The sequence below is a fragment of the Nycticebus coucang genome, chromosome 9, assembly GCF_027406575.1.
Source record: "Nycticebus coucang isolate mNycCou1 chromosome 9, mNycCou1.pri, whole genome shotgun sequence".
Taxonomy (NCBI): Eukaryota; Metazoa; Chordata; class Mammalia; order Primates; family Lorisidae; genus Nycticebus; species Nycticebus coucang.
In genome coordinates, this window is record NC_069788.1 from 291,570 (window position 1) to 307,189 (window position 15,620).

At 49.5% G+C, this 15,620-nt stretch overlaps 1 protein-coding gene across 1 annotated transcript in view; it reads right to left on the reverse strand.

Annotated features, from left to right (window-relative positions):
* Positions 1-15,054, reverse strand: part of NT5E (5'-nucleotidase ecto) — a 38,708-nt gene extending 23,654 nt beyond the window's left edge. The window contains exon 1 of the mRNA XM_053601614.1: positions 13,779-15,054. Within this exon, the coding sequence (XP_053457589.1) occupies positions 13,779-14,105 (327 nt within the window). The 5' untranslated portion in view covers positions 14,106-15,054. The remainder of the gene's footprint in view (positions 1-13,778) is intronic.
* Positions 15,055-15,620: the final 566 nt, after the last annotated feature.

Here is a 15,620-nt window from a genome sequence, read left to right on the forward strand (position 1 = left end):
TCAAGCGAGTCTCCTGCCTCCACCTCCCAAGTAGCTGGGACTACAGGAGCCTGCCACAACGCCCGGCTATTTTTTTGGTTGCAGCCATCATTGTTGTTTGGCAGGCCGGGCTGGATTCGAACCCACCAGCTCAAGTGTATGTGGCTGGTGCCTTAGCCACTTGAGCCACAGACGCTAAGCCAACTTCCTTCTTAAAAGCTAGTCTTAAAGGTTCCCAGTCCTGGGTAATTTTTTCCCCTTCTATTCTTAGAGCTAATGGTTTCATCCTATGGTGAAAGTCTCCTTTGTTATATCATTGTAATTATCTTGCTTTTCTGTGAAGTTTCGTTTTTAATGAAAATTTCTACAGTTCTTCATGAAAGGTTATTTGACTCATGAAGCCACCTTGCAGTTCACCAGGAACATTCTAGTCCCAGCATCTGCACCAGCAGAAATTACTGCTTCTGTGTCTGGCCCCCTGCCCACCCTGACCTGAGACCAGTGACTGTCTTTCCCCCTTCCTCAGGAGGGTAGGAGCCTGGGTCCCAGTGCTGGACACTGGATGGACTGGCTCAGCCCTCTGGCTCTGACTTTTCCTGGCCTGTGGCAGCTGGAACATGGACACCTCCCTAGTGTTGCAAGGTGCCTCAGGCTTATCATGCTCCAAGCCTTCCCTGTCACTCGCTGTCTTGGCCCTGGTGCCACCATCTCCTCAGTCACTAGCCAGAAGCCCTGAAGGAGCTGAGCCCCCCAGTTCTTCTCCCCTCACCCACCATCCTCGCCAGTATGGCCTTAGTGTGTGCCTCCACCCATTCTTTGTATTTCTCAAATGCAAATCTGACCTTGTCACTCTCCACCTTAAATTCCTACAGAGACACTGGTGGGTGGGTGGGTGTGGCTCCCACCTGCTCAGCTGGATGTGGTAGGCCCTGTTGTCCAGATACTCAGGAGGCTGAGGCAAGAGGAGCCCTTCAGTTCAGGAGTTTGAGGCTGACACCAGGGCACTCTAGACTAAGGGACAGAGTGAGAGATGCTGCCTTTCCAATAAAATTTAACACCCTGAGCTCTCTGAGAAGACTTTTCCTCCCTCTAGCCCCAACTCTGACACCCACTTGCTAATGTGTTGGCATCACGGCAGGGCTGACCTGCCCCCGACAGGCAATGACCTGGGACACATTTCTGAACCACAGTTTCCTCTGGAAAGACAGTGGGCGAGTAAACAAGTGTGATGTCGCATAAGACAGCATTTGTGCAGACAGTCTGGGCCAGGCAGCTGGTACTGCTGCCGAGCTCGCTTGAGAGGGGACAAAGGCTGAGATCTGGAGAAGGTCACAGTTGGGGGCGGTGAAGCACCCAGTGGAGTGCTGGGACGAGCACCACTCATGTTTGGCTCCAAAGGGCTCTGTACAGGCCTTGCCCATAAGGGGCAATAACAATAAGCCCTAACCACATGCAGCTTCCCAGGCTCTCACTTTCCTTTGTCACTTTGTATATGACATGAATGATGATAGTTGGCTAGAAAGAAAGAAAGAATAGGATAGAACAGGATATTGTTTCTTCAGGATATTCAGTCATTCCATTCCTTCAACCTTGTCCAACCAATACTTTAGCTCCTTCCAGAAAACTGACTTCCCAGGAGCCTCTTTGGGCTCCCTGAGGTGGACGTCTGTCCTCTCTCAATGGCCATCTTTGTGCAGCCTTGCAAAGCTCTCACCTACCCAGTGAGTAACCAGCCCTTCTGAGCCCCTAGGTCGAAGATGCTGGGGAATAAATGAAGAGACTGTTAACAAATATCTTTTCTCTATATACACAACTAACTTTTCCTACAGAAATTAGTGCAGACAAGTTCCTCTATAAATTCTTATTTTCTTTAGAAACTCCTATTTTCACTGGCCTACCTCAACTGTCTCCATTTTTCTTGCTCTTATCAGAACTTAAGACTTCTTAGCTCTACAGGAGGTTGAAGCCACTTGCCAAGGACCAGTCCCCACCGCTGACCTCAAGAAATGTGCTAAATAATTTGATCTTTTTTATTCTTTTATATTATTTTTATTAATGACACAAAAATATCTCAAGAAAAGACTGCCCAAGTGAAGAGCACAAGGCAGTAAAAGGTGGATGCACAGCAGGACAGAGTCTGGTTCTGCCCTCTCGGCCTCAGGGATAGCCCACGCACCCTCCTCACATGTACATTTTGTAGCTAAACAGCTACTTGCCACTTACTGACACCACAGCCCTGAACCGTGCTCCTGCGCTCTCACTCTCCTGCCCTGACCTTGTGCTTCCCAAATACTTCATTTCTATAATCACATCCACTTCATTCATTCACCAACTCTAGCCCTGTGACAATCTTGCACAGTTTTACCACAAACATGACATTTCACCAAATGTACTTTTCCATAATGTAGCTGGTCCTAGCAAAATGACCTTGAATAGGTATCTCCAGCACCAGAGTCAGAGAAATACACTGTTAGCACATGGTCCACCCTGCCTCTCACCTCTGCTGCTTTCTCTATGCAGTAAAAAGCCAAAATACTTGCTTTAGTTATACTGCAAACATCTATGGGCACTGGTACCAGCCAGCACCCACCTGGCATCACCAGGGACACAGGGGTAGTTGACATGTGAGCAGACAGCCACAGTGGAGTGCGGTCAGTGACACCTATTTGCAGGCATCAATCAGAGAGAGATGCTCTGGTGTCAGTGAGTTGTCTCCAGGAAGTCACCCTTACACTGCCCTGGGAGCAGCTTGTAGCTCCTGGAGCTGAGGGCACCTGGAATCTGGCAGGAGAAATTATGCAACTCAAGATACTCAGGGAACGAGGGAGGCTCTGTGTCTCATCCAAGGAGAGGGAGGAGGAGGCTTGGAGAGACTTAACACAGGGGCAGCAGGGGCAGGAGGCAGTTGGTGAGTTTTAGGGAGTCAAGGGGGGCTGTGAGCCTGGAGACTCCAGGTGTCCAGGGAATGGCCAGGTGGGGCAGAGAGCAGAGGAGAGACCCTGAGGGGCAGCAGAAGTGGAGGCAGCAGGACGTCGAACCTGCTGGGTGGAAGGCCTGGAACTGGACACCATGTGTATCCTTGTGACTCTCCACCTCCCACTGGGTCACTGGGGTTAGTGTCCTTCTCTTGCTGGTTAATGTGGCAGGGGATTGATTCTCAGGCCAGTGGGGTGGAGTAAAGAGCTAGAGGGGGTGGGGGAGAGCAGCCACCACCAACTCCACAAAGTGTCCCATGAGACAAGAAAAGGGTCAGGCCCAGCCTCTGCCCCCTGCCCTGCCCCTCCCAGGCCAATGCACTTCGGCAGGGCCTATGGCCCTGCTTTCAAGTTAGGCTGGCCTGAAACTGGGAGGACGTGGTCACCTTAGCGTTTGAAAAAAGTCTAAGTTTTCTGGTAACATTTGGAATAAAAATTCTGCCTCAGCTTTAGGCAAAGTACCCAAGGACGTGGCATTGGAGCTTGTCACAGCTCGTCACAGCTGGGGACACATTTCCCCAAGGAGAAGACGCCTCCGTGTAAGAGATGGGCTCACTGCTTCTTGGCCTGGGAGGCTTTTCAGTTTTCAGGGCTTTGTAGTTTGCTGCTTTTTGTGGCTTAGTTTTCTGCTAAAATTGTCACTGTGGCTTCTGTGTTCATCAGAGCCTTCAAACGGACTCTTTAACAGTCTGATACCTAAGGACAGGAAGACTGTTTCATAGTCTTCTTCCTGACAGCACACACAGGTGACGGGACTTGTACAGATCCTCAGCCCCACAGATGAGCCCAGGGGTGGAGGGAATAGCATGTCTGGCTCTAGGGATTGACCTTTACTCTCCTCACCCCACCGGCCATCAATCCCTACTCAGTGTTTACCAAGTGTTTGTGTTAGATGATTTAAATGGATTATGGGTATCATATAATGCATATCGTTTAATTGTTTAACAACAAAGAGGGAGATTGCTTTTATCAGTCAACTTTAATTGGGGAATCAGAAAGTTGGACATTTCTCTATAAAAATAAAATGAGAGGCCTGCGTGGAAGGCCACTGGACAGTCACCAACCTCTGTGTGTCCTGCAGGCCAGCAGACCAGCACCAAGGCTCAGGCCTGGACCGGCATTTCTGTGCCAGCCACCGCCTCCCACCTGCTCTCAGGCCAAGGGTTCTAGTCCTCTCCATCCCCTAAGGCAGTGGTTCTCAACCTTCCTAATGCCGTGGTGGCCCTTTAATATAGTTCCTGTGAGTCACGACCGACCCACAGGTTGAGAATCGCTGCCCTAAGGGGTGTTTTGTGTCTTCCACACATCCTTTTACTCGGAGGGGAAGGGGTGCCTTCCACTCAACTTGTATTTGAGAGATGATAATGAATGCCATCTTGGTTTCTTTTCAGTATTATAGTACATTGGAAATAAATGGAATAGAGACGCGACTACTTCATAATTACTTGAAATTATTTCTAAGTAAGAACATTGCTTATCCCCAAAGGGAAGGCAGTCTTTGGTCTATATATAGAATTCATGTGAATTACAAGCCAAACTTTATACACAAGAGTTCTCTCCCTCCTAATTGAAGGGAATTTTTAATAATTAAAATAAGAAACTTGACATCAGAAGTCTGAAAACATCCTCATTCTTCCACTGCTGACTCATATGAGCTTTTGGGTCTTATTTTTAGTCAAAAGCGAGTTTCTGCAAAGCCACCACTATACACATCAAATGTAAATGTTAACAAATACCTGCAGAAGGTGTTAAAAACATCAGGCTCAGAGTCATTTAACAATAACAAAAGGATTTTGACTCACAAAAGAAGCATATTTTGTCCTTAAAACTTTCATTTGTTTTTTGGCTTTAAACAGCAGGCAGCATTTCAGGTGTGTGAGTGCCAAGCATACTGGGCTGGGCTGGGTCAGGGGGTGGAAACAGAGGATGGAGTGGTAGGAAATGTTTCCAGTGAAGACAAGAATCATGTCTGAAAGAAAACAAAGGGACGATAGAGGAGAAACAAGGGAAAGAGAGTTGGCCTAAGAGCAGGTGGAGAGCATGACACAGAAGAAAGGAATGTTTTTAGTCCAGAGCTGTTTGCCAGATGTTTGCAGCAGGGGTGCTTTGGCTGGTTACACTAGCCCACCCATTAGGGACTTGAGGTCACAAGAAACCCTACAATCCAAGGTCAGTGAGATGGCTTGGTCTTTACACACTAGAGCTCAGATGCCAGTCACTTGGGGACACTCAGCAAATCCCTGAAACTTTGGCTGCCCAGTTTCAGCACTGCTGCCATTTCTGCGGTGGGCCCCCCCATCCCTGCAGCCCTGTCCCTGCAGCTCCATCCCTGCCACCCTGGACCAGGTGCCCTGCAGGCAGATGTGGCACTTCACTTAACTCAAAAAGACCTAGGGCCCAGTCAGCTCACCTGCACATCAGTGTGTGGAAGGAGGAGTAAGTGAGCTAGGCCTGAGCACCCCTGTGCAGCGCTTCTCTTTCTGTGTGGGGGAAATGCTCAAACTCTCCATATACACAAAACTGCTTGGCAACGTTACATTCGGAATCAGGGGCTCACCCAGCTGGCACCCAAGAGGGCTCAGCTGCATCTCTGAGGTTACAGGCCTCCAGCTAATGTCTGGAGTAGACACAGAACCAACTATTCACGTGAGAGAAAAGTGCCAAGAGGAAGTTCCAATTCTAGCTGTATGAAGACATTCAAGATGTTTACACAGCGTTCAAACATGTGGAAAGCCAATTGGAGCTGTGCTTGTTTCTTTCTGATTTTCAGTAAGAAAACACAGATGAGGGATAAGGACAAGAGGGCTTGGCAGCCTCTGCACCCCTCCCATTGCGACCTGAGGTCGCAGCCCAGCCTGCTCTGAGGCCTGGGAGCCACAATCTCCCCAGTCCCAGGAGTGTCCTTTTCTTTTCTACTTCATATTGGAAGAGTTAAGAGTGTTCTTGGGCCAAATGGTGCATACACTAACATAGAGGAAAGCTGATTAGCAAAAAAAGTCCATGTATACTTTTCATGACATCCAACATCACAGATAAGCAAAAGAAGTCCTCATAAAATCAGCGTTCGGCCCACGGGCTGCAGGTTGGACACCCAGCTAGGCACTCACAACTTCTGAGATCTGAGCTCTAGAATAATTACTAATTTTCTTTGCCTCTTTAAAAATACCATTGCCACTGGGATCTGTCTTTCAAGCTTCCCAAACTAGCAGCACCGATTTGTTGTCCCCCAAACAGGGCTTTGTTATTGAAGACAAAGTAATTCTGAGAGTTCCCTTCATATGACAACCCTTGTAAGCACTTGAATATAAGGTGATTTTTCTTAGGGACTAGTTTTTTGAGGAGAAGAAACACTCACTGTCGACTTGGGCACAGATACACATGTGGGTCTGATGGGCACCTTCCACAGACCAGAGCAGTGGTCTGAGTTCCCGCTGGTTGCTTTGCTGGCCTTCCCTCTCCTTCATCATCTTACAGCCTCTCCACATGGGGAAGAGGGGTCCTGCCCCTCACTGTCCTCTGAATGCAAGTCCACCCTGCAGGATGTCTCATGCTCTCAGTATTTGGAGGGCAGCGGCACCGAAGGAGCATTTCTGTTCTGAGACAGTAAATGAGCCCCAAAGACACCACCACAGTCACAGAGCTGGGCCCTCTGCCTGTCCCACCTGCCCTGTCTCTGCCAGAGTCCTGCCCAGAGCCTCCTACGGCCCTTTTCCTTGGGGCATAGTGGTCTGCTGGGGCAGTAACTGTGAAGGAGAAATAAGGGAGTTTTCAGGCAAACTTACACTTGTGTGCAAAATTAAGCCCAGACACAAACCTAGTTACACTGCAGATTAGAAGCAGAAGAGAAGGCTGGGTAGGAACTGTGGTGTCGAGAAGTGGTGCGCAGAGTACCCTTTCTAATGCCCCATTTAATTTTTATTTTTCAAGACAGAGTATCACTATGTCACCCTCAGCAGTGCCGTGGCGTCACAGCTCACAGCAACCTCCAGCTCTTGGGCTTAGGCGATTCTCTTGCCTCAGCCTCCTGAGTAGCTGGGACTACAGGCGCCTGCCACAACTCCCGGCTATTTTTTTGCTGTTGTTGCAGTTTGGCCGGGGCCAGGTTCAAACCCGCCACCCTCAGTGTATGGGGCCAGCACCCTACTCACTGAGCCACAGGCACCGCCCATTTAATTTTTTTTTTTTTTTTTTAACTTTTGGCTTTTTGTTCCAGGGATCTAATGCCTCATTTTATGGATGAGGAAACCACGGCCACTCACAGAGCTCATGAGTAGAAGGGGTGAGAAGCAAGCCCGGTGTCCTGCCATCCTGCTCAATCTTTTTCCACTGCAGCTATTGGCCAAGCTGGAAGGTTTCCTGGTGTCCAGGAAATCCAGGAAAAGCCTTCAGATTGCATGTCAGCACTTGAAGAAGCAGCTCAGCTGCCGGGAAGCTTGACCAGAAGAATCCACAACCCTATGCACAGAAGCAGGGCTTGCTGAATCTCTGTGCCCCAAGCCCAAACTCCTACAGTAGGGTCTTGCTGCCACCCACTCCTCAGCCAGCCTGTGACGCTCTCCTCAGCCAGGCTATGACACTCTCCTGAGTCATGTCTGCCTGCCGAAAGAAGATGAGCACAGCCAGCCCTGCACTAAGCACCTTATAAACATTATTGTCTCTTCCAGATCCTGGGACAACCTAAGAGGTGGAGGCAGCCATCACACACCTAACACATGTGGAAATGGAGGGTTTGTGAGATTAAATGACATACTCACAGTCCATGGGTTCTCAGTGGTGGGGGGAAGCTTGATCTCAATCTCACCCCTGGTTTCACCTTCTTAGCCCTATGTTACACTGCTGCCTGTTGAAATGGTTTCCATGGTAACCAGGTCAGTCCTTATCCTCTGCATCTTGACCATTGTCCTGCCTCTTTCCCCTCCCATCTATTTCTGCTCATCTTCCAAAACCGTGATTTCTCTCCATAGTTGGGGGGTTTCTTTCCTCACATCAACCAATTCTCCCAATGCTCTGCAAACACCAATCTGGTGTGCAAGAATCCAATCAACTCTGAGACCATCTTCCTGGACCTAGTATCACATCCCACAAGTTAAAAAGCTCAGTCACACAAAACAACCCTACTGCAGATGCCCATTGAGAGTCCTGGGCCACCTGTACTTCTAACCAGCAGCTAGAAATCAGGGGTTCCCAAGACACCATCCTTAGGTAACACTTCACAGCCCTCACAAAGCACTGATTTGGTACGACTAGTTTATTATCAGTACAAGTCAGGAACAGCCAAATGGAAGAGATGCCCAGGGCCAGGCATGGGGGCACCCACACCCTCTCTGGGTAAGCTGCCCTCCCAGCCCCTCGATAGGCACACACACTCAGAAGCTCGTAGGGAGGTTTCACTGAGAAGGCATGATCAATTGAATCACTGGCCACTGGTGATAATTCACTCTCTAGTCTACCCCCTCTAATTGTGTGATGATCTTCTTGGTGACCAGCCACCACCCTGAAGTCACACAGCGTCCCCACCCCATCACTTCCTTAGAATACAAAAGTACTGAGAGAAAGACCAAGTGTCTCTCAGCTCTCACACTCAGCACGGAACCTTCTATGACAAGGTGTGTGAGGTCCCCACATGGAGCAACTCTCTGGAGTACACAGACTAAGAGTCCAGGACTCAATCCCACCCTGACACCACCTCAAGACATTGCAGGATCCCTCAGTCCATGGGCTGCCCCCATGTCAGACACCAACCACAAGTCCAAGGCAGCGGGGACCTGTACTGTAAACTGAGAGTTCCCACGACCTCCTCAGTTCCACTGACTTGCAGGATGGCTCACAGAACTCAGGGAAACATTCACCAGTTTATGACAAAGGATATGACAAAGGGAGCAGAGGGACAGGCAGAGGAAGAGAGGGGCCAGGGCGGGGTGAGCAGGAAGCCCCGAGTGTTTGTTGACCCAACCCCAGAGCTCACCAAATGTTGTCCCAGAGTTTGTTTAGAGCTTAATCTCAGCTCCACACCCCTTCCTGGATGTTGGAGGTGCAGCTGAAGGTTCCAATCTTCTAATCCTCTATCACTTGGTCTTTCTGGTGACTGGAGCCATTCTGAGGCCATCTGGGGCCTGCCAAGTCACCACAAGAGATAAACCAGAATTACTCTATAGCAGGGCTCATTATGAATAACCAGAGACTCTTCTACCTTAGGAAACCCTTAGGTTTTTATGACCTCTGTGGCAGAAACCGGGAACAAATAACTGAATATTTATTTTTTATCATGCTACAGTCACCCTGTGCTCAGAAACTGCATGACTGTCCGGATTATAAGGGTGCAAACTTTCCAGGAGGGCCTGCAGCTCACATAGCCTCACTGCCTGCTCCTTCAGCCTGTGTGGTCCAGTGTCCATCCCTGCCTCTGCTCCTCTGCCCCACCCTCCAGGCCCAACACTGAATCAAAATATTTCTTAGGCATCTAGAAAGGCCGGGAGCCTCAGAAATGGGCTGGTCCAAGCCTCTTATTTTATCAGTGAGGAGCTGGTGATTCTGAGATCAGAATGTCAGAGCCATAGATTGTAGGTTTATCTCATAAAGACAGATTGGACAATCATGATCTCTGAGTTACTGGTGAGAAGAACAGGAGATGACCTGTAGATTAGGAGACTATTTTGTAAAACTTTCAAAAGCACAAACCACAAGGCAAAAAAGAAAAAAAAAAATACACCAAACGAATGAGGAATTTTTGTTCAATAGAAGACACCACAAAGTTAATACATGTAACATTGTCGGGAGATATCAACAATGTCTACAATTGATCACAGATCAATACCTAGATCTCCTGAAAGGTAAGAAATATAGAACAAATTCAATTTAAAAATGGAGTAAAAGATTTGAGCATGCAATTAGATATAGAAGAGGATTCTAAAAGTTAACAAACATATCACAAAGTGCCCAAACCCACAAGTTACTAGAAAAGTACCCATGAAACAGCCATGTGGTGCTGCTTTACAACTGTGGGTGAAGATGCAGGGACCTTCATGTCCTTCAGAGGTGCAGGTGGGTGGGGGAGAGTGGAGGGTGCCAGGCATTCGGGAGAAGTCTGGCTGTCCTTGGTCACAGTAGGAGCAGGAGCCCTGTGACCAGCAACTCTGGAGGCTCAGAGAGCGTGACCAGGCTGAATGCAGCTGGCATACCCACCTGTCTTTCTCATTCTCCAGAGGACCGCAATCCCTCCTCCAACACAGCTGCACCAGCTATAATCTGGCTACACTCTTTCCAGTTTTCTGCTTTCAGTGGCTCTGGGGGCCCAGGCCCACCCGGGGACCTTTACAGCAAGTAGAACCGTGCAGGAAGCCTGGCCGGCTGCATGTTTTCTGGGCTCCTGCTCTGGGGGGGCGGGGGGGGACTCCTGGGCGTAAGCTCTAGTCTGGGGCTTTCCTCTGTCCCCACTCCTCTGTCATCTACAGGTTTCCAGAGAACTGCAGATGCCCCTCCACAGCTGTCTCCCCCCCACCGGGAACTCTCCAACTTCCTGGGACTCAGACCTGGATGGTGGTTGTGTGGGGAACCTTTATGCAAGAACAGCAGTACAGTCCTGGAGGGTTAGTGTAATATAAGCTAAATGACGGTGAAAAAATCTCTGTAAAACATGAATAGGGACAAGCTTATCACATGCGTTACCCTGTAAGAACCAGGATTTATGCAGGTCAAGTAAGGAACCCAGCCTTGGGTGTGCAGTTCTATCCCCTGCACCTTACATTGCGCCAACATTATATAAGTGACTCATTTTCCCTCAGGCCCTAATCCAATTACTTTGAGCAAAATTTGAAAGAAATTTGAAAGGAATTCCGTCAAACAGAAAGTATTCTAAACATTTACAAGGAGATAGGCTGCAAGTTGCAGCAGGGAGCTCCAGCCCTACCCAGACGTCCTCACACATACACCAGATGTGCAGTTTGACACCAGAGCTCAGCCACAAGCTCAGCAGCACCTAAAGAGGCAAATATTATTATTAGGCAAAATGAGGAATTCTCCATTTTTTTTTTTTTGACCAAAAGTAATTTATGCAACTGTGGAGAAAAGGGTGTTGCAAAAAGAAAAACAGATGAAGCTGTGGTTTATATGTGAAATAAAACAATCTCATGTAATGTTTATTTTACCCTTCTGGGAGGAAGAGGAGATACAGGCTAGTACAATTCAATTCTATAGATATTTATTTTGTAATTACTGTGTATCAAGAATCAGGCAAGTCTAGCTAAGACAATGAGAGACCACAGAAACTGAGACCCACAATTTTTCTTCATGTCCAGATGGTGGCAAGCTCTTCAAGAGGACTCGGGACTTAGCAACCTGTGGCCACTGCTCTCAGCATCCCTGATAATCTCAGTCAGCACAGAGGGAGCTGTCTCCCTTTTCCTTGTTTCTCTGAAATGAGCTTTCCTCTCTCTCTCTCTCCCTCTTTGAGGCAGAGTCTCACTCTCTCACCCTGGGTAGAGTGCTGTAGTATCATAGCTCAGAGCAACCTCAAACTCTTGGTCTCAAGAGATCCTCCTACGTCAGCCTCCGGAACAGCTGGGACTACATGTACCCACCACAACACCCAGCTATTTTTTCTATTTTTAGCAGAGACAGAGCTCACTCTTGCTCAGGCTGGTCTCCAATTCCTGAGCTTAAGTGATCCATCCACCTCGGTTCATGGGTGAACCACCACACCTGGCCTAAAATGAACTTTCTTCTTGGGGAAAAAAATCAAGTAACTGTGCTCTCTTATTGAAGGGAGCATCTTTTTGTTCTGTTTCCTTCAAATTTCCAGAAAAAAACAAATGACACAGCACTGTGCTCCCCTGATCTCTGAGCTTTCTCACAATGAATTTTGAGCCTTGTGTCCCAGCCTGCCCACTCCCTTCCCTCCCACACCCAGGGACATGGCGAATTTCTCTTGTCCTTTCTCTGGAGATCTGTTTTTTTCTCTTCCAAAGCTCTTAAATCTGATCCTAGCTTCTCCACAGTCTTGCTGAATCCCTCCACTCAAGGTTCAAGGCTTTTCCACAGGGCTAAACTTGGGTGGTGGTTTGACGTGAAAAATCAAATCGTATACACAGCTCTGTTATATTCATTACCTTCCCCCCTTTTATTTTTTAAAAGAATTCAACCCAACAGGTCAGGCTCTGTGGCTCCTGCCTGTAATCCTAGCACTCCGGTAGGCCAAGGCGGGTGGGCTGCTTGAGATCAGAAGTTTGAGACCAGTGAAGGAACTAAGGAAATTTTACCTCAAAATATGGCTACTTGATATTAAGAATACTTTGAATTAAAGGTCGTTCACAGTCAGAAAGCTTTGGAAGGGGCTTTCCCTCTACCTGTATAAAACCAGACTGACCAGATCAGGGGATCAAGGGCAGGCAACTGACTCCCCCTCCTCCCTGAAGGCCAGCAGACCTGGCCCAAGGTATTTAAAACACAATGCCTATCTCCCAGGTTAATTTACAAGTCAATCTGTTTCTCCATCTATTCATCTTCCCTAGCCCTGGCTTGCTGCACCCAAATTCCACATTCTCCCCCTCCCTTCAAAAAGGCTTCTGTAAAGGCATCTGATCATCTCGGAGACATTGAGAAATCATTCCTGTGGATACCCCCCAGGCACTTGGCATCTGGAAATAAACCTTTCTCTTAATAATCTACCTTAACTGTGAGTTGATCTTTCAGTGAGTGAACTTTCAAAGGAAAAGGGCGAGTTTCACCGTTATCCTTACACCAGCCAGGGCACTCTGCCGAGGGTGACAGAGGGAGACTCTGTCTCAAAGAAAAAAACATTCAATCCAACCAACAAGGCATTTGCCTAACACCACACTGGGGGAAACTCCTGCAGTGTTTATATTTTAAGAGCCCCTTATTAGACTCTTTGGCTGCCGAGCTGATGTTATTGAAATTCTTTGAAATCCCAGCGTTTCATCATTTTGGTCCTCTCTGAAGTTTCTTTAAAAACCTATGCTGAGTCTGGTAACAAGAACACTGACAGAGGCCCTACTGTGCAGCCAATGCTTTTAGGTGAATATGCTGGGGCCTAAGGCTGCCACGCACAAACCCTTTCCTCTTTTTCTCCTCTCCTCCTAACACAAAGACACACAGGATCTGGCTGGCTCACCCGCAGAGAAATTGGCGCCGAAACACCCTAACCTGACCAGCAAGCTGTGGAATTTCACCCACTCCCCATCGCCCCTTATAAAAGTGGGCGCAGACGCCATCTCACCTTTCCATAAAGCTGACCTAAACTCTCCCGCTGGGGTTTCCTTTCTGTGCGCAATTGTTCACACCTTTCAAAATAGAATTATTATTCCCATTTTACAGAGGATGGAACTGAGGTCCAGAGAAAGCAAGTTAGCACAAGGTCACACAGAAGTTAACAGCCGGGAATCCCCCAGAAGCTGTGACCTCCAGTGAGCCCAAGTTCCAGGGTTAGACATGGGAGAGGGTGGATGACCGTTTGCACCTTTCTGGGGAAGGGCAACCTGGATAATTTACTCAGCTTCTTTGATCCTTATTTTTTCTCTCAATGAAATTGAGATAAAACGATCTTTGACAGATGCTGGAGGGAGCCGGTCCAGTCCCTAGCACCGACAATGCTGCTGCTCAGCGCGCCCTGGCTGAGCCCCTATTTGGCAGGGCTAGGCCCCGCTCCTCTGAAAACCCCATCTCCGAGCCGGGATGAGTCACCCAGCGGACCTCTACGTCTGCTTCCACCTGGCACGCTGACAGCCCGTATGCTCCCTGGTCCCGGGACGGCCACCCGCCGCCCTCACCCCAGCTCTCAGTCTCGGACCCCACCCGGAGGGACCGTCTTACCATGGCGTCGTAGCGCAGCGCGTTCATGAAGTGGGCCACTTCGGCGCCGCGGTACACGGTGAACCAGATAGTGCCCTGGTACTGATCTCCGGCGTCCAGCAGCAGCACGTTGGGCTCTGCGCGTCTGATCTGCTGCACCTGGGTGAAGAGCCGGGCCACGCCACCCACGCAGCGGCTGGCGTTGACGCACTTGCTGGCGTCCTCGCTGGTCTGCTCCAGCCGGCTGTGCACATCGTTGGTGTGCAGCACAGTGAGCTGCCAGGCGCCGGCCGCGGGCGCCAGGAGCGCGCGCAGCGCCAGGAGCAGCAGCGCGGACTGGGGACACATGGCTGCGGCGCGCGGGCGACTAGTGCGGGCGAGCCTGGGCAGCCGGGCTGGGGTAGGCGCCGGAGCTGGAGGGCGGGTCAGGCCCGAGCCCGGGCGGGGACGGAGGCGGGGTGGGAGCCGAGGCCGGCCTCCTGCAGCCTCCGGCGGGCCCAGCCGCCAGGCGCGCGCCCGCGACGTTACCGGCCCGACCCTGGCATCGGAGCGCCCGCGGCTCTCAGGCTCAGTGGGGTCCGTCCTGGGAAGCGGGACCAGGCTACAGTCCACTGCAGAGTCCTCCCGGCGCGCGGGTCCTCGCGGTTCTTGCCTCTTTTGGAGGCGCGGATTTCTCTACGGGCGGACGGGCTGCGCTGGGCTTGCGGTGCTGCAGCTCCGCACTCTCCAGAGCAGAGGGGAGAGCGGGGCGGGGACAGGAGGAGCCCGGGACGCGGGGAGAGGACTGGGGGAGGAGAGAGGACGCGGCAGCGCTTTGCAGTCCCGGCGGCGGAGCCGGACGCAGGGAGGACGCGCGGTTCCGGAACCTATCGGACACTCAGGCCAGGAGAAGTCCTGGGAACTTCCCTTGCTCAGTCTCAACACCTCGCCAGCTGCTGGAGGCGGAGGGCCGGCGAGCTCCAGGGACACGGTGCTGCTCTCGTTGCTTTTCTGGTCTTTTTTTTTTTCTGTTAGATTTATCTATTTTTCTTTTGTTGTGGGTGCTTTTGGTGTTAGATTCAAGAAATCATAGCCAAATATGCTGTCACGAAACTTTCTAAGTTTTCTACTTTATAATTCAATTGTTACACACTCATCTTTGACTGGTTCGTTATTTTCAACATAGTTTACCAATCTCTTTTTTAATATTTGGGGCTTTTTGTGTCCTGTAATGATGATCTGGGATAGGCAAATCTTTTTAATTAATTGTTGCATATAATGTAAAAGTCCAAATGTGTTCTCCTGCATGTAAATATCCAGTTTTCTCAGTACCATCTCTTGAAAAGATGTCTCTTGCCAGCCCTATTTTGTTTCTTTAATGTTTTTTGTTTTTATATCTGTTTTTTCAGAGTCTCACTCTGTCACCCTGTGTAAGAGTGCTATGGCGTCATAGCTGACAGCAAACTCTTGGGCTGAAGTGATCCTTCTGTTTCAGCGTCCCAAGTACAGGCCCAACTACAACACTTGCTAGTTTTTCTGTTTTTAGTAGAGACAGGTCTCACTCTTGCTCAGGCTTGTCTGGAACTCCTGAGCTCAAGGAATCCATTGGCCTCCGCCTCCCAGAGTGCAGGGAGTACAGCTATGCGCCACTGCCCAGCCGGCCTGGAGTTTGAGGCTCAGTGATGGGTGATCAATTGTTGCATAGATGGAGACCATCAGAGCTTTGCTTCTGAGAGGCCTCTGAAGTTAGACTGCACAAGGTTCTGCCTGTTTCTCTTCAGCTAGCAGGTAGAAAAACTGGTACTTTTTTTTAAAACTTAAAAATATCTTAGATGCAGAGGAGCTGTGACAGTAATCAGGTAGTCCCACACCCTTCACCCACAT